Source organism: Lates calcarifer, linkage group LG11, assembly GCF_001640805.2.
Source record: "Lates calcarifer isolate ASB-BC8 linkage group LG11, TLL_Latcal_v3, whole genome shotgun sequence".
In the NCBI taxonomy this organism is placed as follows: domain Eukaryota; kingdom Metazoa; phylum Chordata; class Actinopteri; family Centropomidae; genus Lates; species Lates calcarifer.
Window position 1 is genome coordinate 12,285,290 of NC_066843.1, and position 26,802 is coordinate 12,312,091.

At 39.0% G+C, this 26,802-nt stretch overlaps 2 protein-coding genes across 29 annotated transcripts in view; one reads left to right on the top strand and one right to left on the bottom strand.

Annotated features, from left to right (window-relative positions):
• Positions 1-26,802, top strand: part of LOC108880247 (septin-9) — a 135,350-nt gene that overhangs the window by 30,953 nt on the left and 77,595 nt on the right. For 5 of the 9 annotated variants that reach the window (XM_018671702.2, XM_018671720.2, XM_018671711.2 and 2 more), the window contains one exon: positions 119-874. The exons of the other annotated variants lie outside the window; for them this stretch is intronic. In XM_018671702.2, the coding sequence (XP_018527218.1) occupies positions 119-874 (756 nt within the window). The remainder of the gene's footprint in view (positions 1-118; positions 875-26,802) is intronic. 9 annotated transcript variants of the gene reach the window in all.
• LOC108896335 (uncharacterized) overlaps positions 5,236-26,802 on the bottom strand; it is a 59,639-nt gene continuing 38,072 nt past the window's right edge. For 2 of the 20 annotated variants that reach the window (XM_051073744.1, XM_051073743.1), the window contains one exon: positions 9,193-10,675. In XM_051073744.1, the coding sequence (XP_050929701.1) occupies positions 9,193-10,674 (1,482 nt within the window). In that variant the 5' untranslated portion in view covers position 10,675. Of the gene's footprint in view, positions 7,062-7,490; positions 7,631-9,192; positions 10,676-11,300; positions 11,503-13,224; positions 15,033-16,495; positions 16,627-17,074; positions 17,228-18,296; positions 18,428-18,875; positions 18,953-25,613; positions 25,856-26,802 lie in introns of those variants that run through there. The other 18 variants (XR_007814082.1, XR_007814079.1, XR_007814084.1 and 15 more) reach the window with 15 other exon arrangements.

The following is a 26,802-nucleotide window of genomic DNA, read 5'->3' on the forward strand; positions in this document are numbered from 1 at the left end:
ATTGTGTTTTGTTTACTTTAAGTTTTGTATAATAAGTAAAAAATAAATTACAGAGATCTGTATGGGCCAAGAGATTCTTCTGTTTCTTGTCTAATCTCAGATGTTCTGTCTTTTCCAGCGCTGAAACGGTCGTTTGAGGTGGAGGAGACAGATACATCCACACACCCCTCGCCCCTGTCCCGTCGGACCACCAACCCTCTCCGTTCATCCACCTCCTCCACATCCAGCCAGCGGAGCTACGACCTGAGCTCCCGCAACTCTGACTACTCCTCTTCCAGATCTTCCCCCTCTGAGTCCTCCAATCCACGCTCCCCAAAGACCGGCATGAGGCGCATTGAATTATCCGGGGGTCGTAACCCTGACATAGCCTCGTCCCGCCGCACGGAGATCTCCATTGAGGTCTCCTCCAAGCAAATTGACAACTCACCCAGCGCTGGCATCGCCCGCTTTGGCCTCAAACGACCTGAGGTCAGCCTGAGCAGTCGGAGCACCCCCCTGGACAGCTCCTCCAACTCCATCTCCAGCTCCACAAACAGGCGGGCAGAGCTTAGCATGACACGGTCCCATGAGCCCCCTGCCCCTCCTAGGAGGATGGATGCCCAGCTGTCCTCTGCCCCAGTCTCTAGGATCCCTGAGCCCCCCCAGAGAAGAGCAGAGCCCCCGTCTCCTATCCTGAGCCCAGCAGAGGGGGCCTCCAGGAGGCCAGAGATGCCTGTCTTCAGACAGCCGGACGGTTTGGTGCCAGGCAGTGCAATGGAGAACAACAACCACCCGCCACCTGCACCTAGTGCTCCCCTGCCTTCACTCTCAGAGCCCCGGGTGGAGAGGGTGCAGTCACCTGTCATGGAGGCGCCCACAGCCCGACCAACAGACAGTGAGTACCTGCTCAGTGCAGCATGTTTTCTATACTAACTGTTGTTGCCCAGGGGGGGTTATATTTTGGTTTTTGATTTAAGTGCCATTTGACCATCTTTGTTTTTGGTGATTTGGCTGTAACCGGTTTCGACATGGCCTATCTTTCTAAATCCAATAACTTGCAACAGTTTGGCAGCAGTTACGCTATGATGAAATCATCTTATCATAGCTGTATCGTGTTTCTGCTTCGTTTTCGTTTCCTGTTTACCTCCGTTTCATTTTAATCCTATCTTGCGACACACTCATGCATTGCATTTAAATATACAGCCACCTTGATTCAACTGTATCTCATGCCATTCTAAAACAACAGTCTAGTCATATCTGCACACTGAACACTGTTAAATTCCTGCTCTGTAGTTAAGTATGACACAAATTTGAACATTTTTGTGATTTCTCTTCTTGCACATTACAAAGCAGCTGGGAAGCAACAGTACCAACCATAAAGAGCACAAGCATGAGTTCTCATGTGCTTGTTGGTCTAGACTATCTGTGAATGTAGGTCAGGGAGGGTGATGATGAGAATCGCAGGGCTGCTCCCAGTACAGCAGTTAAAAATAACTCCTACAGGCAAGCAACTGAGTAGCCCAGCTCACTTGAACTTGAATCAACCACTGGAGTCAGACTTAAAGCTCAGGGTAAAATCACACTAAGTCAGAATATGTGAGACAGACAGCTGCAAGTTATGAGGAGTTTTATATTTTATGTTTAGTGTAATCAGTTACTATTAAGATGCTTGTGAAATAGGCAAGTTTGGTAATCACTGGTGTTTTTAATCTTGGTGTGTTTGTGAAATTTTCTGATTTTCTCTGTTTATTGCTCAACTTTTGTGACATATGAAGTTATAAACCCAAAATCTATCCTTATCTAGACAGTGGAGAGGTGGCTTTTACTTTCCAGCCACTGCTGACTAACATCAGACATGTGGTACAGAGATGATGCCAAACTCAAACAGAGCGTCAGATGTTTTTCTAGTAACTTGCACCATAAGTATTGGGTTTTACTGAGGCGAAACATCAAGAAATGCCCCATAACTGTGGTAAGGTACTGCATACCATTGAGTCATTGTTTTGTTGGACTAACCTCTAAGGCTGACCAGGTCAAGAGTGGAAGAACGAGACTCTTCTTACTCATGTAATCCAGTCATCCCGCAGTAAAGCCTCAGATGATCTGATGTGGGAATTTTTAAGTGCTTTACTCTTTTTTGCTCTGGCAGAGCATGATTGCTTAGTTGGTTTGTCTGTCCATCCAGCATGTTGGTTCAGAACCAAGATATCCTCAGATCACTTCTGACTTAATTGCTGGAAGTACACTGTGGATATTCCTCACTGTCATTGGATGAAACCTAATACTTAAGGTTACCCATGACCTTTCTTTTAGCACCACCCTCAGGACAAACTTTGCATTTTTAGCCGAATTTCTGGTAAAGATCTGTGAATACCTAAACTGTCAGGCATGTTAATTCAATCCTTTACTTTGTTAGTGTGGAATAAAATGAATTACGGCCTCTAGGGCCATTAGGAGGGCCTGTAAACTTTTAGTCTTTTGTTTTCATTCTTGGGCTAACTGTAGCTACTTCTGCATGGCAGGGAGTTATGGAGCATAGGTTACATTACTTATGCTCCAGTTTCAGTAGCATGCTTTAGCTTGTTATCATTTTAATTGCAACTAGGCTTCAACAGAGGTCATGTTTTGGACTGGTTCTTGTTTTGGTGGGGAAATGTGTGTTTATTTGTGCCTGGTGTGAACGAAGGCACTTCAGGATTGTCACTTTTTTCAGGTTATTTGTGCTGTTTACTTCCCTCTTATCCTATTAGAACAGCTCATCTTTATGCTTGTGTGTCTGTAGCACTGCTATCTGGAGACAGCTGTGCTCATGTGCTCATGGGCTGCTCTCACTGGTGGAGTAGTATCCAGGCGTAGGCGGCTGGGAGGTGATACATTCCAAATCTGGAGGTCATAAAACATTCTACATAAAAATAGAAGCCTCCAATTTCCACTTTTTACGCTGTGTGTTGCCTCTCTGTGTCTCTCAATATCCACTGCATTTCTTTTCTAAAGAGCTAAGGATTTAATTTTAATTTCTGCCTCTTGCTTTATTTCTTACAGTTTCTTTCTATAGTTCCAGTGTGCCACCACTGGTGAACCAGTAGGCATATATGCATGCTAATATCTGAAATGTGGCCTTGTGTTAGTAGAGGGGAAATAAGCAAGGGAAAGTGAGAGGATTAAGTCTCAACTTCTGCCACATTTGGCTCAGATTACCACCTTCCCTGCTCAGCCGTGCATGTGGAGGGAGGGAGGAGGGAGGGAGGCCATGCTAGAAAAGAAACAAGGAGCAGATAGTAGGTGGAGAAAGAGAGAAAGGAGGGTCAGTGGACAGAAGGGAAGAGGGAGAAAAATGGAGAGAGACGTAAAGCGTGCGAGAAAGAGTGCGATTTCCTGTAAGTCTGTCTACAGGGAGAAAACAAAATGAGAAAAGCCCACTTTAACCTCCAGTCATTTGGGACTAAAGCTAAACCGACAGACCACACTGCTTTGACGATATGCCCAAAACTACAATTTACTTTCCATTTCCTCAACAAGTACACACAGCACGGATACTGGCAAACTCTCTTTTTTTAGGTATTTATTTTTGCATAAATATTTAGTATTTTTTAGAGGGGAAAACTGGGAATCTTTTTCAGTTTAATTCTTTTTTGTTTACTTCTGTTGCTCCATGTGTTCACACTGTATCCGGTGGGACACTGGCGTACTGTGCTTTTAATGTGTTGCTCTGGCTGCCCTATTAGTTTATTGTTTGAAGGCCTATATGATATTTCAAGGGGATCTACCTGCCTCTGGGCTCTTTGTGTATTTGTGTGTCTGTGCTCATGTGCATACACATATTCAATGTGCATGTACGTTCTTACATGGAAGGCAAGGTTAAGAATGTCTGGCCCTGGGGAAGAGTGACTGATGAACAGGCTGATAAGCAATTAGCTGGTTGTTTTTGTATCGTTTCAGTTGATTTGTTGGCTGTAGTGTTGAGCAGCTGTAACCAGTGCTTCCACAGAATATGATCTCATGTTTACAGACATGCATACATACATTCACACATGTTCATTCATTCTGTGCTCATCTCAGTTTCCTGCCCATGACTTGACCTTGATTTATTTTGTCTTGCTTGCTGTGATACATATTGCAGTCAGTTTAATATCTTGTAAAAGGAACTTTATTTTGAAATGTATAACCTTACCTAACAGTTTAGCAGTATGCATCCTTGACTGCCTGTGATCCACAAACAACTGAAAGTGAAGGAATAGTTTGGATTTTTTTTTTTATTGAAATGTTGTATTTTAAGTTATTTTCTGGGCCAATATTAACACATGCATGCTACCTTATACAAGTTGAGTCCATTATCAGACTTGAACACAGAAGGAAAAGGCAGGGCGTAGCACCTCTCTCACACATACACAATTCAGAGAGCTTTAATTATGGCAAAACAACAACAACAAAAAAAAAAACACAAAATAACAACATTGCAACAAGTAGGACAGTTAGTATATATTTCTGACATTAGGACTATGTTTATAAAAATGTAGGTTCTTCAGTCATGTCACTGAGACCACTACACTGGCTCAACAACAATATTATTAATATATTATTTACAGGCCAAACTAAAAGCAGTGTGTGTTTGTTATTAACATTTCGCGATGGGCTCACATCACACTTTGAGAGGAACCAGTTTTTAATGATGACTCTTATTATATGATCTGTTTGGTCTTGTGCTGGCCTGCTGAGTGCTATCCTGGTTTCACCACATTAACTCAGCACTCATCTCTTCCACACAAACATAAAGGCCTTTTGATAGGTCTGCTTGGGACTTGGCTACAAAAAAGGACTTGTGCAAGTCACAAGGACTGGAAATGATCTCCCTGATAAATCATTTGTCTGTTTGTGTGTTTTGCATGGGGCACACATGCTATTACAAACACTCACCAGTCTTCATGATTTTGCAAATCTAACTTTTAATAGTAAATGGACTGCACTTATATAGTGCTTTTATAGCCATATCGACCACTCAAAACACTTTACACTACAGCTAACATTCATCCATTCACACGCACATTCATTCAGCACTTGTATATAAAGCGCTCTAACACACACGCACACCCTTTAACACACTTATGGTACACTGGGGGCAGTGTTTGGGGTTCAGTGTCTTGCCCAAGGGGACACTGACCTTTCAGTTAGAGGGCGACCCGCTCTGCCTCCACAGCCACCCCACTTATGCACATTGATTTTTCTTAGAAGCCTAGAATAAAAACACTGACGTTGGTCTGATACACAGAATATGGTTTAATGAACACACAATGTTCAACATTACAGGAAGAATACAAAATCATAGGTAATATACAGTTTTATTTATCCATCAGAGCTATTTACATCTACACTTACATTAGACGTGCTGGAGCATGACATTGTTGCATGAACAAAGCCTTCGCTTTATGACCATAACAGTGCATTATGATGTGCAAAAAGAGCCATTTAGAGAGGAGTTTGGGTTGTTACTAAGTAACTGCAGTTTTCTTACTAGAGCTATAAAGCTCCAAATGTCCAGATGTGTTTTTGAAGTGTAGCTCTATTATAGTGTACTATAGCGTATCTCTATCAGTCTTCACCTCCAGCTAGGAGTGCGTGCTTTAACCTCCTCACCCCTGAGTATGAATCGTGCTTGAACTCCTGGAGCAATTGCCATACCTGAGTGATACTCATAGACATTATAAGAGGAGTCCTCTAGGTCAGCGTTAGGTCTGAATTTAGTTGCCCATTGCCACTGCCACCATTCATAGTGATTTGTGGCTTTATCTGGAGAGGAATAGAACCCGATCCAAGACTTTTTAAATTCTGATTTCCACTCACTGAAAGTCTTCAGAACAAATAAACGAGCACAAGCCTTACCATCTTTCACAAAGAGCTGGAGATGTGCATTATAGCCTGGTATACTGACTGCCTCTGGATTCTTAAACTCAGTACCTCTGCATATCTCCTCTCCCACCACTTTCCAGAAGCAGCACAGTCTTCTCACCTTATGCAGTCGGGCCTGAAGACCATCATTCAGAGGTACTGAGGTGTCAAAACTGCCTGATTGTCTGTTCCCAGTACACTCATAAGTCCTGCTGGCTTCCTGGTCCTCATTGTTCTTGAAAAGCACCACCATCACTCCATCTTTTAGACGATCTCCAGGAATGTTGCTCCAAAGAATCTTGGCTTTTCCGTTTCTGCCAGTTGTCACCTCAAGTTTTATCTCATCCCTTTGGTCTTGTAGAAATGCTATAATCCTTGAAGCATAAGCATCCATATAATTCTGTCTGTGTTCTGGGATGTTGACAACAAAATCAGTTTGTGTGTTTCCTCTCACTGCACGTTGAGGCCTGTTGTTGCGTTGGTGAGAGGAGTACTTTTCCTGGATCACAATAAACAACAGCAGTCCAAGACAAGCAAGGTCACCCCATGTGTTTCTGATGTCCCTTAAATCAGCGATACTTCCAAAGTGGTCTCTAAGCTCTGTCAGGGATTGTTGGCCTTCTCCCACAGAAAACTGTCTGATCTCTCTTAAAAGGTTGGTAGTGACCTGGTATGTATGTTCTGGATCATACCTTGTCCCCTGATGTTCTGACGTCTCATAATGTTGTGTGAGGTACACTTGCTCTATCCTGTGCAAAGCTTGTGGTCCTGTGTTTTCCTCCCTGATTCTGAATATGATCCGGTCCCTGTTTCTTCCAGCATACTCTATTGGGGGATGGAGGACATACTGTGGAAGTCGCACTGAGGTCCCTTGATTGAGATTGCCAACAGTGTAGTACCGGTGCCTGATATTTCCATGAGGCAGTGGGTCCAGTAGCCTCTCAAAGTTGCCATAATGATGTGAACCATAATCTCCACTGTTTGGATCAAAGGTCAACTGTATGACATTATTATTGTCAATATCAACCACGTTGGCAAACCAGTGGAGCAGCAGAAGACTGTGCTTGGGCACAGATTGGCCAAAGTTGATTCTCTTCAAATCATTGATTGAGTTGAGCCTTTGTACAGCTGACACAGAGGTCAGGACAAGGAACAGAGCAACACAGCAACTTGTGACTCTTCCTGACATCCTCATCATCCTGTAACAATATTCAAAAAGTCATTAACTGCATTATTCTTCATACTGTACATTTTCAATCCATGTGTATTTGTAATGTGGGTTGTATATAATAGCTATCATCATGATTGATAAATCTACATTATAAAATCTGTTTCTTTAATGACTAGATCATTGAAACATTTAACAGAGAGGTAAAAATGTTAAATCCATAGGTATAAGCAAATTGTAACAACATGTGGTATTTTTATTTGATGAATAACAAATAACTGACATAATGTCATTAATCAAATACAGATACGCAAGACACTTTTTACACAGGAGATAAAACAAAGTAGTTCCAAGTAGAGAAACCTTCACAAAGAAGACTGAGGTTAAATTCCTCAATAGTCATGTTGAATGGAAGCCAAGGTAAATCAAAAACTAGCAGTCAGAAAATAAAAGCACTCACCTGCTTTAGTCCACTGCTGTTATGTATCTGATCTCTGTGTTTGTCTGAGAGCTTTTGTACCTCCCCTTAGGTTACTGCTTCCTTATAAATGAAACCAAAACAAGAACTACCAGTCAATACAGGGAATTTGGCAAAGCTGTTTGAATCAAACTTCTTTCTCTCTTCAAGAAAAAAGAAGTAGTAATCTCATCCAGTGTTTTGTTGGGATTTACCTAAAATGCCACGAAATGAAAAAGATGATTATTTGTATTTGCAGTCATTAGTGAATTAATTCTGTATGTTGTCTTGTGCTGGCTTTCTGAGTGCTATCCTGGTTTCACCACATTAACTCAGCACTCATCTCCTTCACACAAACATAAAGGCCTTTTGATAGGTCTGCTTGGGACTAGAAACAAGGACTTGTCCATGTCAATGCTGTTGGAAATGATTTCTCTGATAAATCATTTATCTGTGTGTTTTATTTGTGTGTTTTGCATGGGGCACGCATGCTATTACAAACACTCACCAGTCTTCATGATTTTGCAAATCTAACTTCTGCACATTGATTTTTCTTTTAGCTTAAAATAAAAACACTGACATGGGTCTCATACATAAAATGTCGTTTATTAAACACACAATTTTCAACATTACAGGATGAATAGAAAACCATCAGTAAACTACAGTCATGTTTTGTTTTTATTAAGTTAATACATTGTCAGTGCAGGCTTTCCTCAGCAGACCACAGATCCTTTCAGTTATCTGCTTCATTTATCCATCAGAGCTATTTACATTCTCTTCATCTTTGTTAGACACAGAGTGAAGTCGCAATGAGTCACTACACTCAGACGTGCTGGAGCATGACATTGTTGCATGAACAAAGCCTTAGCTTTATGACCATAACAGTGCATTATGATGTACAAAAAGAGACATTTAGAGAGGAGTTTGTGCTGTTCCTAAGTAACTGTAGTTTTGTAAATAGAGCTATAAAGCTCCAAATGTCCAGATGTGTTTTTGGTGAAGCACATGCAGATAGACGTCACATCTTGGTCTAATACAATTTAAAGCTGCCATGCTGTTTTTGATGTTTCGTGTTGTCATTTTTCCAAGCAGGTAAGATCCATCCATGTTATTTACAGCAGATGTCAGAGTCTGCAGGTTTTCAGTCCAAGCAATCACTACATCATCTTAATTGACTTATGACCTCCTCCTGTATTGATGAGGAAGATGTGCTGCTCACTGATTGTTTTTACTCTGGTCCTGTAGTGTGACATAAAGTTGACTGATTGATTGGACTGAACTGAAACCCTGAAGACTCTCAGCCCTTCATGATGCAGAGTTTGAGATGGCTGATTCAAAGTTCTGAGCCTATATCTGAGTTTTAACTGAAGAAAATTCACAAAAATGGCTAACATAGTACACAATTAAATTAAACTCATGGAGGGAAAACAAAGCATTCAACAGGACAGCATTTTGGAGAGATAAAAATAAACCTAGTTTTGCATTTCTGCACTGCAATTTCTTGTTACTTATCTGCCAACATATTCACTGATACCAGTATATCTGCTATAAGCTAATATAGGCTGATCACTGGTTTAAATACTGTCTCTTTCATTTCCTGAGAAATTCTCATAGAAAAATAAATTTGTAATTTGTAATGGGGCTGATAATTTCTGTCTATAATATAGACATAAAAGGACTGTCGACAGTGTATCTCTATCAGTCTTCACCTCCAGCTAGGAGTGCGTGCTTTAACCTCCTCATCCCTGAGTATGAATCGTGCTTGAACTCCTGGGGCAATTGCCATACCTGAGTGATACTCATAGACATTATAAGAGGAGTCCTCCAGATCAGTGCTAGGTCTGAATTTAGTTGCCCATTGCCACTGCCACCATTCATAGTGATTTGTGGCTTTATCTGGAGAGGAATAGAACCCGATCCAAGACTCGTTAAATTCTGATTTCCACTCACTGAAAGTCTTCAGAACAAATAAACGAGCACAAGCCTTACCATCTTTCACAAAGAGCTGGAGATGTGCATTATAGCCTGGTATACTGACTGCCTCTGGATTCTCAAACTCAGTACCTCTGCATATCTCCTCTCCCACCACTTTCCAGAAGCAGCACAGTCTTCTCACCTTATGCAGTCGGGCCTGAAGACCATCATTCAGAGGTACTGAGGTGTCAAAACTGCCTGATTGTCTGTTCCCAATACACTCATAAGTCCTGCTGGCTTCCTGGTCCTCATTGTTCTTGAAAAGCACCACCATCACTCCATCTTTTAGACGATCTCCAGGAATGTTGCTCCAAAGAATCTTGGCTTTTCCGTTTCTGCCAGTTATCACCTCAAGTTTTATCTCATCCCTCTGGTCTTGTAGAAATGCTATAATCCTTGAAGCATAAGCATCCATATAATTCTGTCTGTGTTCTGGGATGTTGACAACAAAATCAGTTTGTGTGTTTCCTCTCACTGCACGTTGAGGCCTGTTGTTGCGTTGGTGAGAGGAGTACTTTTCCTGGATCACAATAAACAACAGCAGTCCAAGACAAGCAAGGTCACCCCATGTGTTTCTGATGTCCCTTAAATCAGCGATACTTCCAAAGTGGTCTCTAAGCTCTGTCAGGGATTGTTGGCCTTCTCCCACAGAAAACTGTCTGATCTCTCTTAAAAGGTTGGTAGTGACCTGGTATGTATGTTCTGGATCATACCTTGTCCCCTGATGCTCTGACGTCTCATAATGTTGTGTGAGGTACACTTGAAGTATCCACTGTGAAGCTTGTGGTCCTGTGTTTCTGACTCTGAATATGATCCGGTCCCTGTTTCTTCCAGCATACTCTATTGGGGGATGGAGGACATACTGTGGAAGTCGCACTGAGGTTCCTTGATTGAGATTGCCAACAGTGTAGTACCGGTGCCTGATATTTCCATGAGGCAGTGGGTCCAGTAGCCTCTCAAAGTTGCCATAATGATGTGAACCATAATCTCCACTGTTTGGATCAAAGGTCAACCGTATGACATTATTATTGTCAATATCAACCACGTTGGCAAACCAGTGGAGCAGCAGAAGACTGTGCTTGGGCACAGATTGGCCAAAGTTGATTCTCTTCAAATCATTGATTGAGTTGAGCCTTTGTACAGCTGACACAGAGGTCAGGACAAGGAACAGAGCAACACAGCAACTTGTGACTCTTCCTGACATCCTCATCATCCTGTAACAATATTTAAAAAGTTATTAACTGCATTATTCTTTATACTGTACATTTTCAATCCATGTGTGTTTGTAATGTGGGATATATCTAATACTTATTTTATTCTTGATAAATTTTTTAATATCTGTTTTTATTTTGATAAAAACAGATCATTGACTAGATCATTGAAACATTTAACAGAGAGGTAAAAATGTTAAATTCATAGCTGTAAGCAAATTGTAACAACAACATTTGGTATTTTGTCTTGATGAATAACAAACAATTAACACAATTTCATTAATCAAATGCAAATATGCAATACAATTCTCATCTAGGAAATAAAACAAAATAGTTCCATATTTCAAAACTGTAATATGAGTGTTTGTGGATCTATTATGGCTGAATTTGCAAATAATAATATGTATTATTCACTTCACTAAAAACTGTATTCGTGATCTGAGAGGACTGATCAAGTTCAGTGCAATCTACTCCAAATCCATTCTAACTGGACAAACTGCAATATAAATATAATTTCCACCTTTCTAATTAGTAGATAAACCTTCACAAAGAAGACTTAAATTCCCCACCAGTCATGTTGAATGGAAGGTAAATCAGAAAGTAGCAATTACAAAATAGAAGTGCTCACCTGCATTAGTCTGATGCTGTTTGGTATCTGATCTCTGTGTTTTTGTGGTATCAGTTGTAACTCCCCTTAGGTTGTTTCCTTGTAAATGGAACCAGGGAAACAAGTGCTGCTAGTGATTACAGAAAGGTTGACGCAGGGGATTACTCCATAAGTCATTTCGGAATTTTATGAGCAGTTTAGATAGAAACTCACCTGTTCAGTGAGTGTGTCCTTTGGACTGCAGGGTAAGGAACTACAAGATTTGTAATAGAGCCTGGCTTATAATTAACCAGTATTCACTTATAACAGATAAATTTCAGATTGTAGTGTTTGGTTATTTTATTTCCTGCATTTTTCATTTACCTATCTTAATTCAAGTTTCTATAATTTACCATCAATTTGTATTTACCATGACTGTCTTCTTAAATAGAAAAGTATACAAGGTATGGCTATTAAATAACAAGACTGTGCTCATGATAAAACCACATAGTTCACAGTCACACTGAGTGTTATATATTAAAGGTTGGGTATTCATGCACAACTGCTGTAAGTTCCCAGTAAGTGACATCTTTAGTTCACTATCTACTGATTGAAGTGCACATATTTTTGTTAAGGCATCTGAAAATGATTAGCTTAAAAGTTGAGCACTGCATTAACTTAAATTTTTTGGTGAACAAAACAGCGGCCAAATCTTTTCGTTCATTAACTGAGGTAAATGGGGAACACTGCATGTCACGTGCACGTGTGTTTGAATGGCACAAAAGATTTTGTGAAGGCAGAGAGGATGTCCAAGACGATGAACGTTCTGGGCGCCCATGCACATTAAAAATAACTAAGAATGACAGCAGGTCTCCCTTGATAAAGAGAAAATGACATGACAAAAGTTTGTGCCAAAGTTGTCCCAAAACTTCTGTGCGCCAGCTCACACTGCGCTCTCAGTAAAGCAGTTTCTGGCACAAAAACAATTCACAGTGCTTGATCACCCTCCCTATTCACCTGATCTAGCACCATGTGACTTTTTCCTTTTTCCTAAAATCAAATCTGTGCTCAAAGGAACAAGTTTTGAGTCTGTGTCAGAAGTTAAGAAAAGAACGACAGAGGTTCTGAGACATCTGTCCAAAAGACCAACTGCACTGCTTTGATCAGTGGAAGACCTGAATGCAGCAGTGTGTTGATGCAGAAGGGGAGTGTGTTCAATAAAACTGTATTACAGTATTTAATAGCCATACCTTATATTGTTCTGTTGTAAAATGTCTGACCTCAGTTCACATGTCACAACTCTTGGTCATCAGATTTGAGGTTTCATTGCCTGAATGGCAGATTTATTATCAGATATTTAGTTTATGCACTCTTTAATGCAGATATTGGCCTAATAAATGTGGTGAAATTGGCATTTTGCTTTTATTAGATAGATGCACAGTAAGACTGTTCCAGAAATCATTGCTTGAGAAACAGAGATGAGATGCAACAACTGGTTCCCAGCTGGATCCAAACCAACACTGTGGTGGTTTTCGACTGCTATTTCACCAGGGCGCCCAGTTTGTTCATTTTAAAGTTAATACTTTTTTATAATTTTTGCAATATACTTCCATCCATAAACATGTTTTGGACTGTTGGTCAGACAAAACAAGTAAGAAAATGTCTCATGTGGATAACTTTTTGCCATTACTATGATTTAGCTTATTACTGTGTGTGTGTGTGTGTGTGTGTGTGTGTGTGTGTGTGTGTGTGTGTTTAACATTTCATATTCAAAATATGATTTTCCCGTGCAGCAGTAGAGAGACAGTCATCAAGCTGCTAATCCTTTTTTTTTTTTGGACCTCTGACTCCATGTGGTGGATTATCATCCCTTACCCTTTAAGTATGCAAGTTTGCAGTCCACGCACACAGCCATATTAATAACTGGTTTTCAGTCCAATTGTAGCTCAAAAAACAACCAAATGAAAACAATTGAATGTATTTTTATTATTTTGGTTATATGCATCTTGAAAACAAAGAACAAAAGATAATTTCTCACAAATTGTATCATAATGCATAACCGAAAAAGGAATAGGCTGAAACACACCTACACTTTACATCAGTGCTTACTTTACATCATAATTGATAAAATGGAAAACTTTAAGTAATCAAAATAAAAGTAATCCAACAATCAATAGAAGAATTACGTTAAAAACACAAAGAGTCCTTAATAGAGATAAATAAAAAGCAAAATTGTCTCACTTTAGAGACACCGTTTCTAGAGGCCACGTGCATTTCCCTGTGGATTGAGCATTTTGATACTTTCACTGTATTTCTATGGTACCTAGACCTGCTTTATAATCAAAAAACATGAAACATGGAAATCTCACTTTCTACAGTATGGGACCCTAAACACACCATTTTCAGTGAGTGAACACAAAACCATATGTAAAATACGTAATAATTTCCCATTTTTTATTTTTATTTTTTATCTAATAGATTATCAGTGAAGTCCATAACAGACCCTAAATCATTTCATTTCTATTTCATTTATCCATCAGGGCAATTTACATTCTCTTCATCTCTATCAGACACAGGATGAATCAGCAGTGAGTCATTGCTGTTAACCCCTTTCACGCTATACAGAAAACCCACTAACATTTTGCTGCTGTCTTCAGTAGGGAAGTGCACAATCAGCTTTCGTTTCCAGGTCAAATCACTCTGCAGTAGTTATAGGTCTTTAATTACAAACATGTGATACTAAGCCTATATCTCAATATTAACTGAACAGCATTTACAAAATAAGCTAGTATTGTACACTATTCATTAAACATGGAAGCAAAAAAAGCATACAGAAAACAATAGAACAATGCCATTGGCCAGGTGTACTGAGATGTCATAACTGCTTGATACTTGCTCTCCATCATTTCTTGTCATCTAAATTTCCAACCTGATAAAAAAAAAATGGCACCAAAAATGACACAAGACAATAAAATTAAGAAAACAACAATACAGGTACAGAAATCATCAGTATTCGAGTGATTTTGTCGTGTGTTTCTTCTCACTGCACTCTGAAGTTTATAGTTGTAGCACCTTTGCTGGATCACAATAGCCAACAATAGTCCAAGACAAGCAAGGTCGCCCCATGTGTTTCTGATCTCCCTTAAATCAGCGTTACTTCTGTAACGGTCTCTGAGATTTGTAAGTGACCAGTGGTTTTCTCCCATGGAGACTGAAAACTCTCTAATCTGTCTTAAGAGATTAGTAGTGATCTCATAGGTATAACCTGGATCATAATCTGTCCCCTGATGTCCAGAATGCTGTGTGATAAACACTCGGTCTATGCTCTGCAAAACTCGTTGTCCTCTGTTTGGTTCCCTGACTCTTACTATGATCCGGTCCCTGTTTAATCCTGCATACTCTGACGGGGGGTCGGTGACATGAGATGGAAGTGGCACAGAGGTGTCTTGATTGAGATTGCCAATGGTGTAGTACTGGTATCTGACATACCCGTGAGGCAGCAGGTCCAACAGTCCCTCATAGTTGCCATAATGATGTGAACCATAATCTCCATTGTCTGGATCAAAGGTCAACCGTATGACATTGTCATTGTAGATGTGAACTGCGTTGGCAAACCAGTGGAGCAGCAGAAGACTGTGCTTGGGCACAGATTGGCCAAAGTTGATTCTCTTCAAATCATTGATTGAGTTGAGCCTTTGTACAGCTGACACAGAGGTCAGGACAAGGAACAGAGCAACACAGCAACTTGTGACTCTTCCTGACATCCTCATCATCCTGTAACGATATTTAAGAAGTTATTAAACGCTTTATTCATTCATAAATGTATTTGTAATGAGGTATGTCTTTAATGATTATTTGTATGATGATTAATTTATTTTATGATATCTGTTTTAATGGTTTTGAATGAAAACATAATTTTAACACTCAGAGAATTGGCTGACAGTTTTACAGTTTTTTTCGAGTTTGCCTTAAAACAGACTAATACTTGCCAGGAAGAATAAAGCTGGTACCAATAGGGCATTTTTCTGCACAGAAGTTTATTACAAAGTTTATCTGAAGCTAATATTATTCTTCAGCTGCCTTCCTACATTAGTAAATAGTAAATGAAACTGGGGAAACATGTGTTGCTAGTTGTTACAGGAAGTACGATGCAGCTGTTTGCATCAGACCTCCTGTGTTCCAGAAGAATAAAAGTAGTGATCTCTTTCAGTGTTTTGTTGTCACGCAAAAAAATGCAAAAGCTGTGACAACGCATTGTGTACATTGTGTGTGTGTGTGTATGTGTGTGTATGTGTGTGTGTCATCATGGCAAAATGTGGTGCTGGAGACACCCTCTGTAGCAGGAACTACACAGACACGGTTCAGAGTACTTTTAGCAGGTTTTCTACATGTCTGTTGCTCGGTCTGTGGACAGATCTTGTCACTGTGATGAAGACACAGCAATACAGTCACAAAACCTTAAAGGTGTGTAGTAGAGATCAAAATGAAGGCTCAGTTTGAAGATGGGTGTGGAGCAATAACTACTTAGTACTCATGGGTCGTTACATCAACACGATGGGCGTCATGGTTGTGTGATCCCATCCCAGTATTTGCTGATCACAGATCAATTTCAAATCACATTAATTGCTTGTTTTATTGCCTGTATTTTCTCTGTGCCAACCATGGCCAGAGGCATTATATACACCTTTCCATCTGTCCGCCCACCCATCCTATTGTCATGAATCCTTGAGGGAATTTCATTACATCTGGCACAGACTTTGACTTAGATTCAGAGATTAACTCATTAGAATTTGGTGGTCAAAGGTCATGGTAACACATTTTGGCTATAATTCATAAATTCACACAATAATGAAATGCTTCTGTACTGGTTGTGGGAAGCATCCAACCACAAGACAGTACTTCTAGTTATGTGTGTTTCTATACTTGTCCTAACTCAAGTTTTTATTGAAGTGTTGTAATTGAAACAGAGAAGAGATGAAACAAAAAGTCCCCAGCTGGATTTGAACCAGCAGTGTGGTGGTTTTAGACCACTGTTTCACCAGGATGCCTAGTTTGTTCTTTTTTTAAGTTAATACAAATGTTTCCAATATATTTCCTAAACGTAAATAAGTTTGAGTTTTGGACTTTTTTGTTATTTCACTTATTGGTTTAATTTATCCATTAGAGTAATTTACATTCTCTTCATCTTTATCAGTCAATGATTTGAAGAAAATCAACTTTGGCCACTCTGTGCCCAAGCACAGATTGGCCAAAGTTGATTCTCTTCAAATCATTGATTGAGTTGAGCCTTTGTACAGCTGACACAGAGGTCAGGACAAGGAACAGAGCAACACAGCAACTTGTGACTCTTCCTGACATCCTCATCATCCTGTAACGATATTTAAGAAGTTATTAAACGCTTTATTCATTCATAAATGTATTTGTAATGAGGTATGTCTTTAATGATTATTTGTATGATGATTAATTTATTTTATGATATCTGTTTTAATGGTTTTGAATGAAAACATAATTTTAACACTCAGAGAATTGGCTGACAGTTTTACAGTTTTTTTCGAGTTTGCCTTAAAACAGACTAATACTTGCCAGGAAGAATAAAGCTGGTACCAATGGGGCATTTTTCTGCACAGAAGTTTATTACAAAGTTTATCTGAAGCTAATATTATTCTTCAGCTGCCTTCCTACATTAAAACAGTCTTTTTAGTATGAACTTCTTCTTTGTGCCTCCACAGAAATAGTAACACAAAGGGTGGAGTTCATACTAAAAGACTGTTGCATCAGTAAGGGATCTGTTGATAATCAGTATGAACAACGCTTACCTGCATGAGTGTCCTGCAGTTAGGTATGTGATCTGTGTGTTTCTGTGAGAGCAGTGGCAACTCACCCTAAGTTACCCTTTCTTAGTAAATGAAACTGGGGAAACATGTGTTGCTAGTTGTTACAGGAAGTACGATGCAGCTGTTTGCATCAGACCTCCTGTGTTCCAGAAGAATAAGAGTAGTGATCTCTTTCAGTGTTTTGTTGTCACGCAAAAAAATGCAAAAGCTGTGACAACGCATTGTGTACATTGTGTGTGTGTGTGTATGTGTGTGTATGTGTGTGTGTCATCATGGCAAAATGTGGTGCTGGAGACACCCTCTGTAGCAGGAACTACACAGACACGGTTCAGAGTACTTTTAACAGGTTTTCTACATGTCTGTTGCTCGGTCTGTGGACAGATCTTGTCACTGTGATGAAGACACAGCAATACAGTCACAAAACCTTAAAGGTGTGTAGTAGAGATCAAAATGAAGGCTCAGTTTGAAGATGGGTGTGGAGCAATAACTACTTAGTACTCATGGGTCGTTACATCAACACGATGGGCGTCATGGTTGTGTGATCCCATCCCAGTATTTGCTGATCACAGATCAATTTCAAATCACATTAATTGCTTGTTTTATTGCCTGTATTTTCTCTGTGCCAACCATGGCCAGAGGCATTATATACACCTTTCCATCTGTCCGCCCACCCATCCTATTGTCATGAATCCTTGAGGGAATTTCATTACATCTGGCACAGACTTTGACTTAGATTCAGAGATTAACTCATTAGAATTTGGTGGTCAAAGGTCATGGTAACACATTTTGGCTATAATTCATAAATTCACACAATAATGAAATGCTTCTGTACTGGTTGTGGGAAGCATCCAACCACAAGACAGTACTTCTAGTTATGTGTGTTTCTATACTTGTCCTAACTCAAGTTTTTATTGAAGTGTTGTAATTGAAACAGAGAAGAGATGAAACAAAAAGTCCCCAGCTGGATTTGAACCAGCAGTGTGGTGGTTTTAGACCACTGTTTCACCAGGATGCCTAGTTTGTTCTTTTTTTAAGTTAATACAAATGTTTCCAATATATTTCCTAAACGTAAATAAGTTTGAGTTTTGGACTTTTTTGTTATTTCACTTATTGGTTTAATTTATCCATTAGAGTAATTTACATTCTCTTCATCTTTATCAGTCAATGATTTGAAGAAAATCAACTTTGGCCACTCTGTGCCCAAGCACAGATTGGCCAAAGTTGATTCTCTTCAAATCATTGATTGAGTTGAGCCTTTGTACAGCTGACACAGAGGTCAGGACAAGGAACAGAGCAACACAGCAACTTGTGACTCTTCCTGACATCCTCATCATCCTGTAACGATATTTAAGAAGTTATTAAACGCTTTATTCATTCATAAATGTATTTGTAATGAGGTATGTCTTTAATGATTATTTGTATGATGATTAATTTATTTTATGATATCTGTTTTAATGGTTTTGAATGAAAACATAATTTTAACACTCAGAGAATTGGCTGACAGTTTTACAGTTTTTTTCGAGTTTGCCTTAAAACAGACTAATACTTGCCAGGAAGAATAAAGCTGGTACCAATGGGGCATTTTTCTGCACAGAAGTTTATTACAAAGTTTATCTGAAGCTAATATTATTCTTCAGCTGCCTTCCTACATTAAAACAGTCTTTTTAGTATGAACTTCTTCTTTGTGCCTCCACAGAAATAGTAACACAAAGGGTGGAGTTCATACTAAAAGACTGTTGCATCAGTAAGGGATCTGTTGATAATCAGTATGAACAACGCTTACCTGCATGAGTGTCCTGCAGTTAGGTATGTGATCTGTGTGTTTCTGTGAGAGCAGTGGCAACTCACCCTAAGTTACCCTTTCTTAGTAAATGAAACTGGGGAAACATGTGTTGCTAGTTGTTACAGGAAGTACGATGCAGCTGTTTGCATCAGACCTCCTGTGTTCCAGAAGAATAAGAGTAGTGATCTCTTTCAGTGTTTTGTTGTCACGCAAAAAAATGCAAAAGCTGTGACAACGCATTGTGTACATTGTGTGTGTGTGTGTATGTGTGTGTATGTGTGTGTGTCATCATGGCAAAATGTGGTGCTGGAGACACCCTCTGTAGCAGGAACTACACAGACACGGTTCAGAGTACTTTTAACAGGTTTTCTACATGTCTGTTGCTCGGTCTGTGGACAGATCTTGTCACTGTGATGAAGACACAGCAATACAGTCACAAAACCTTAAAGGTGTGTAGTAGAGATCAAAATGAAGGCTCAGTTTGAAGATGGGTGTGGAGCAATAACTACTTAGTACTCATGGGTCGTTACATCAACACGATGGGCGTCATGGTTGTGTGATCCCATCCCAGTATTTGCTGATCACAGATCAATTTCAAATCACATTAATTGCTTGTTTTATTGCCTGTATTTTCTCTGTGCCAACCATGGCCAGAGGCATTATATACACCTTTCCATCTGTCCGCCCACCCATCCTATTGTCATGAATCCTTGAGGGAATTTCATTACATCTGGCACAGACTTTGACTTAGATTCAGAGATTAACTCATTAGAATTTGGTGGTCAAAGGTCATGGTAACACATTTTGGCTATAATTCATAAATTCACACAATAATGAAATGCTTCTGTACTGGTTGTGGGAAGCATCCAACCACAAGACAGTACTTCTAGTTATGTGTGTTTCTATACTTGTCCTAACTCAAGTTTTTATTGAAGTGTTGTAATTGAAACAGAGAAGAGATGAAACAAAAAGTCCCCAGCTGGATTTGAACCAGCAGTGTGGTGGTTTTAGACCACTGTTTCACCAGGATGCCTAGTTTGTTCTTTTTTTAAGTTAATACAAATGTTTCCAATATATTTCCTAAACGTAAATAAGTTTGAGTTTTGGACTTTTTTGTTATTTCACTTATTGGTTTAATTTATCCATTAGAGTAATTTACATTCTCTTCATCTTTATCAGACACAGGATGAATCTGAACTGAAACTAAACTGAACCTGACCTTTATGACCATGTCAGAGCTGTGCATTATCATATACAAAAAGAGCCAAGTTGTGCTGTTATTAACTAACTACAGTTTCTATAAAGCTGAAAATGTCCAGATGTGTTAATGGTGAAGTACAACCACTGAGACGTCACTTCTTGTTCTAATAAAACTTAAAAGTTCCATCCTGTTTTTGATCTTTAGTGTTGAAATTTTTCTAGGCAGGTAAGACCCTTTCAAATGTCATTTACAGCAGACGTCTCCAATTGTTGAGGTCAGACTCTGCAGGTTTTTATTCAGAACAAACGCCGCCTTCATTCACTGATAACTTCTTTGTTTCTCTGTGATGAAGATGTGCTGATCACTGATTTTATTATGGTGCTATAGTCTGAAATAAAGTTGACTGACTGATTGGACTGAACTGAAACCCTGAAGACTCTGAGCCCTTCATGGCAAACACTGATTTTTCAGTATTTGGTCTTTAATCACAAACATGCCATACTAACCCTGTATGTCAATATTAAGTGAACCACATTTGCAAAATAAGCTAAAATTGTACACAATCAATTGAACATGGAAGTAAAAAAAAAATGCATACAGCAGAACAATAGAACACATTTGCCATTGTCCAGGTTTACTGAGGTGTCATAACTGCCTGATTGCCTGGTGGTCATCATCACTGAAAAGTATTACCATCACACTTTATTTGGACAATATTTAGGAACATGTTCTCCCTCATTTTTTGTCATTTAATTCCCGTAACTCGTGAAAAAATGACACCAAAAATTACAATTAACAGTAAAGTGAATAAAATAAGACCGACTTCAGTACTGATATCTGAAGTGTCAGCATTCAAGTGATCTTGTCCATTTTCCTGGAAGTTGCCCAAGACATCCAGTTGTGTATCTTCTCTCGCCGCTCTCTGGGGTGTGTCGTTGTGTCGTTTAAAAGAGTTTTCTCTCTCTGCTTTCTTAGGGCTGTTGTTGTTTTTATTAGAGTAGCACCTTTCCTGGATCACAATAAACAACAGCAGTCCAAGACAAGCAAGGTGACCCCATGTGTTTCTGATGTGCCATAAATCAGCGTTACTTCCGTAACGGTCTCTGAGATATGTAATTGATGACTGGTCCTCTCCCACAGAAACAGAAAACTCTCTGATCTGTCTTAAGAGGTTAGTAGTGATCTCGTAGGTATGTTCTGGATCATATGTCCTATATCCAGAATGCTGTGTGATAAATACTCGGTCTATCCTCTGTGACTCTCGTTCTTCTTTGTTCGGCTCCCTGATTCTAATTATGATCCGGTCCTCGTTTTTTCCTGCATACTCTGACCGTGGGTGGGTGACATAAGATGGAAGTGGCACAGAGGTGTCTTGATGGAGATTACCAATAGTGTAGTACTGGTATCTGACATATTCATGAGGCAGTTGGTCCAACAGTCCCTCAAAGTTGCCATAATGATGTGAACCATAATCTCCATCATTTAGATCAACAGTCAACCATATAACATTATTATTGTCAATATCAACCTCGTTGGCAAACCAGTGGAGCAGCAGAAGACTGTGCTTGGGCACAGAGTGGCCAAAGTTGATTTTCTTCAAATCATTGATTGAGTTGAGCCTTTGTACAGCTGACACAGAGGTCAGGACAAGGAACAGAGCAACACAGCAACTTGTGACTCTTCCTGACATCCTCATCATCCTGTAACGATATATAATTAGTTATTATTTGCATTATTCATTCAAAGTGTGAGAGTTATTTCTTAATATCTGTTTTATGGTTTTTAATAGTAACATAACACCCAAAGAACAGGCTCACAGTTTTCTATTTTATTTTCTATTTATATTCTAATCTATTATGACGTTTTCCTGAAACGTCTTCTGCTTTCTCACTTCATTAAAACAAGTGGTCATATCCCAAAGTCAGTCTTTTTAGTATAAACATCATACTAAAAGACTGTTGCATCAGTAAGGGATCTCTTAATAATCAGTATGAACAGGAGGAATGTTTACAGCAAGCAAAACCTGTTTCAGTGTTCATATGGACGCCTGACTATTGTTTTAAGACTATAGTGGGACATGTCCTTTTAGCAGTGAGACAGCTGAATAGCTGTAAGGAAAATGTAAAAATAGCATGTCTGATATCACTTGAGAAATGGCAAACAATAATAACCAAAAAAAAAAAAGTTAATCCAGTGTTTGATCAATCAATAATCAACAGAATACCCAGTCAGTAAATGAGACAAAGTAGTTAAATGTTCAAAGCTATTAAGTGGATGTCGGTGGTTATTTTTTTTATCTGTTGTTGCTTAATTAGGAAATAATAATGTGTGTTCTTCACTTCTATGTGAAAGAGTATATTTATGAGACAACAAATCAGACTCCAAATCAAATCTAGCCAAACAAACTCAGCTGCAGTGTCTTCACATATTATTTTCACCTTTTGAATAAAAACCTTCACAAAGAAGACTGAAGTTAAATTTCTCATCAGCCATGTTGAATGGAAGCTAAGACAAGTCAACAACTAGCAGTCAGAAAATAAGAGCGCTCACCTGCATTAGTCCGCTGCCTTTAGGTATCTGATCCCTGTGTTCGTGTGAGTCGCAACTCCCCTAGGTTACCGTTTCCTGTTCAATTAAACTGGGGAAACAAGTGCTGCCAGTCGTTACAGGAAGACACAGCTGTTTTAATTGAAGTTTCCTCTGTTATCAAGAATAACCGTAGTGATCTCTCTAAGAGCTGATTATTATTAACTGTGACAGTGTTGCTGGTATTGTTTTCACCGTGTCTGTGTGTGTCTGCCACGGACACAATTTTTCACTTCTTTGGCAGGTGGTCTGTCTTTATGTCTGTGGACAAATCTTGTCACTGTGATGGCGATACACCTGTCCTGTCACAAAACTTTACAGGTGTGTAGCTGAGATCAAAACTTAACTCATAGTTACTGCTCTCAACTCTCAGTATTTTAATTTTATGCACACAATTGAACCCAGTTACCTCAGTTGAATTAAGGTTGTGATTGGACGAAGCATAACCAAGTTAACAGATAATGGTGTGTTTTGGTTCAGTGGAGAGGTTCACTTCAGTGTTGAAGAAAATTCATCAACACAAAAACAAACATGCGAGTCTCTCCTCTCTATTTGTATTATCTTATTTTGTAGCAGCAATAAAACGTTTTCAGTAGACTACCACTCTTCCACACATTGACCTGGACTCCTTATAGAAATGGTATGAAGAGATGATCGACTGTGTCAGCTTTTAGATTTATTTACAGACCTAACCCAGCAGTGTCTGTTTAATAAATGCACCATTTTCAATATTACAGATATAATACACAACCATATGTAAAATACATCTGAGCAGTTTATATTCTCTTCATATTTATCAGAAGCAAGATGAAGCAGCAGTGCACCACTACTGTTAAGCCCCTCTCACGCTAGGCAAAACCCCCACTAACACCCACTGACATCTTGCTTTTGTCTTCAGTAGGACAGGGTATAATCAGCATTGATTCTCAGGTCAAATGACTGCAGTAGTCATGGGTCTCTCATTATATCTCAGTATTAGCTAAGGTGTCATAACTGCCTGAATAACAATCACAAATTACCATCTCACCTTGGTTTAGACAACATCTGGGGACATGTTCTCCATCATTTCTTGTCATCTAATTCTTATAACTGATAAAAATATTACACCGCTGACAAGCACCAATAACATGAATAAAAAAAGAGTAACAATAGAACAGGTCCTACAGGTACAGCAAGGATCAGCATTTGAGTGATTTTGTCTGTCTTCTGGGATTTTGACAACAAAATCTGGTTGTGTGTTTTCTCTCTCTGTATTCTGAGGACTGTAGTTGTTTTCGTTAGAGTAGCACCTTTCCTGGATCACAATAAACAACAGCAGTCCAAGACAAGCAAGGTCGCCCCATGTGTTTCTGATGTGCCATAAATCAGTGATACTTCTGTAACGGTCTCTGAGATGCATAAGTGACGACTGGTCCTCTCCCACAGAGACTGAAAATTCTCTAATCTCTGTGAAGAGGTCAGTAGTGATCTCGTAGGTATGATTTGGATCATAATCTGTCTGCTGATATTCATAATGTTGTGTGATAAACACTTGGTCTATCCTCGGCAGAACTTGCTGTCCCTTGTCTGCTTCCCTGATTCTGAATATGATCCGGTCCCTGTTTCCTCCCTCATACTCTGACCGGGGGTGGGCGACATACTCTGGAAGCAACTCAGAGTTCTCGTGATTGAGATTGCCAACAGTGTAGTACTGGTATCCATCAGGCAGTTGGTCCAACAGTCCCTCATAGTTGCTATAATGATGCGAACCATACTCTCCATTGTCAGGATTAAAGGTCAACCGTATGTCATTGTTTCTATCAATATCAACCACATTTGCAAACCAGTGGAGCAGCAGAAGACTGTGCTTGGGCACAGATTGGCCAAAGTTGATTTTCTTCAAATCATTGATTGAGTTGAGCCTTTGTACAGCTGACACAGAGGCCAGGGCAAGGAACAGAGCAACACAGCAACTTGTGACTCTTCCTGACATCCTCATCATCCTGTAACGATATTTAAAAAGTTATTAACTGCGTTATACCATGCATCTATTTGTAGGCAGGGATACATCTAATTATTTTTTTCATGATTAATTAACTTATTTTTTAACATCATTTAACACCCAAAGGATAGACTCAAACTTTTTCAAGTCAGTCTAAAAACAACAGTAATGTGGCCATGTGAATGCTGAAACAGATAATACTGGCCACCCAGAGTCAGACTGGTATTAGGAAGGGTCTTTCTTCAGTGCAAAAATCTTCTACAAAGTTTATTTGAAGCTAATATTATTCTTCAGCTGCCTCCCTACATTAAAACAAATGGTCATATTGCAAAGTCAGTCTTCTTAGTATGAACAACTACTTTGTGCCTCCACAGAAATAGTAACACAAAGGGTGGAGTTCATACTAAAAGACTGTTGCATCAGTAAGGGATCTGTTGATAACAGGAGGAATGTTTACAGCAAGCAAAACCTGTTTGAACCTTCATATGGACGTCTGACTATTGTTTTAAGACAATAGCGGGGCTCGTCATTTTAGCAGTGAGGTAATAATGACAGTTTAATAGCTGTAAGCAAAGTGTAAAAAATAGCATCACTCGAGAAAATGACATTGATAAATCATTTTTCTGTTAATCCAGTGTTTGATTAATTAATATTCAATGCAATTCCAATTCAGTAAATTAAACAAAGTAGTTAAATGTTTCAAAGCTGTAACGTGGATGTTGGTGGTTGTTTTTATCAGTTGTTGCTGAATTAGGAAATAAGAATGTGTGTTCTTCACTTCTATGTGAAAGAGACCATGTTCAGTGTAATCTGTTCCAAATCAAATCCAACCAAACAAACCCAGCTGCATTATTTTCACCTTTTGAATGAAAACTTTCCACAAAGAAGACTGAGATTAAATTCCTCATCAGTCGTTGATTGGAAGGTGAGCTAAATCAAAAACTAGTAATTAGAAAATTAGAGCGCTCACCTGTGTTAGTCTGCTGCAGTGAAGTATCTGTTCTCTGTGTTTGTGTGAGACTAGTTGTAACTCCCTTTGAGGTTACTGTTTCCTTGTAAATTAAACTGGGGAAACAAGAATAGCTAGTTCTTTTAGGACGTTTGACACAGAGGAATTATTCTGTATTCGAGAAGAATTCAAGTAATAATCTCTTCATTGACATGAAAAAAAAATTGCAAAAGCTGATTATTATCAGCTGTGACAGAGTTGCTGGACTTGTTACCACCTTGTGTATGTGTGTTTGCGTGTTTGTGTTTGTGTAATCATGGCAAAATGTGGTCCTGGAGACACCTACTGGGAACTATAACCGACACAGTTTTTCAGTACTTTGGTAGGTGTTCATATATCAGTTTGTTGACAGATCTTGTAAATGTGATGGTAACACCATGTCACCATCACCATTTTGCTGTCACAAAACTTTACAGGTATGTAGTTCAAATCAGAATGAAGACTGAGCTCAAAGATGGGTGTGGGTGTGGAGTAATGATACTTAGTGCTCGTGGGTCCTGACGTCAACATGATGGGCGTCATGGCTGGTGTGATCCTATCTCAAGATAGTGTCTAGTTATTAACCTGTATTTGCTGATCACAGATCGGATCTGATCACAAATCAAAATAGTTGCTTGTTTAATTGCCTGCATTTTTATGCCTCTGTGCTGGTAACAGCATGTCAAAGTTGTTGTTGCGGAGTTATGACTACTTAGTATTTATGGGTCATAACATCAATGCTTACCTTATTGTTTTTTTTACATTTTCACTTTTTTTAAAACTATTTGTGTTTTATTAAATTTCATGTTTTAGGTGATTGATTGATTAATTGAAAACATAATTAACCAATAGATCAATAATGAAATGAATGGGTAGTTACTGCTCTTAACTCCCAGTTTTACAATTTTCTTGTACACAAATAAACCCAGTTGAATTAAGGTTGTGATTGGAGGAAGCATAATCAAGTTAACAGATGATGTTGTGTTTTGATTCTGTGATTGTCCCAGAATGGAGAGTTTCACTTCTGTGTTAAGTAAGAAAATTAATCGACACAAAAATAAACCAACTAATTTATTAAATGTAGCATTTTCAACATTACAGAAATGATACAAAACCATATGTAAAATACACTTTTTTCTAATACATCTGTTAGAAATCTAATACATCTAAT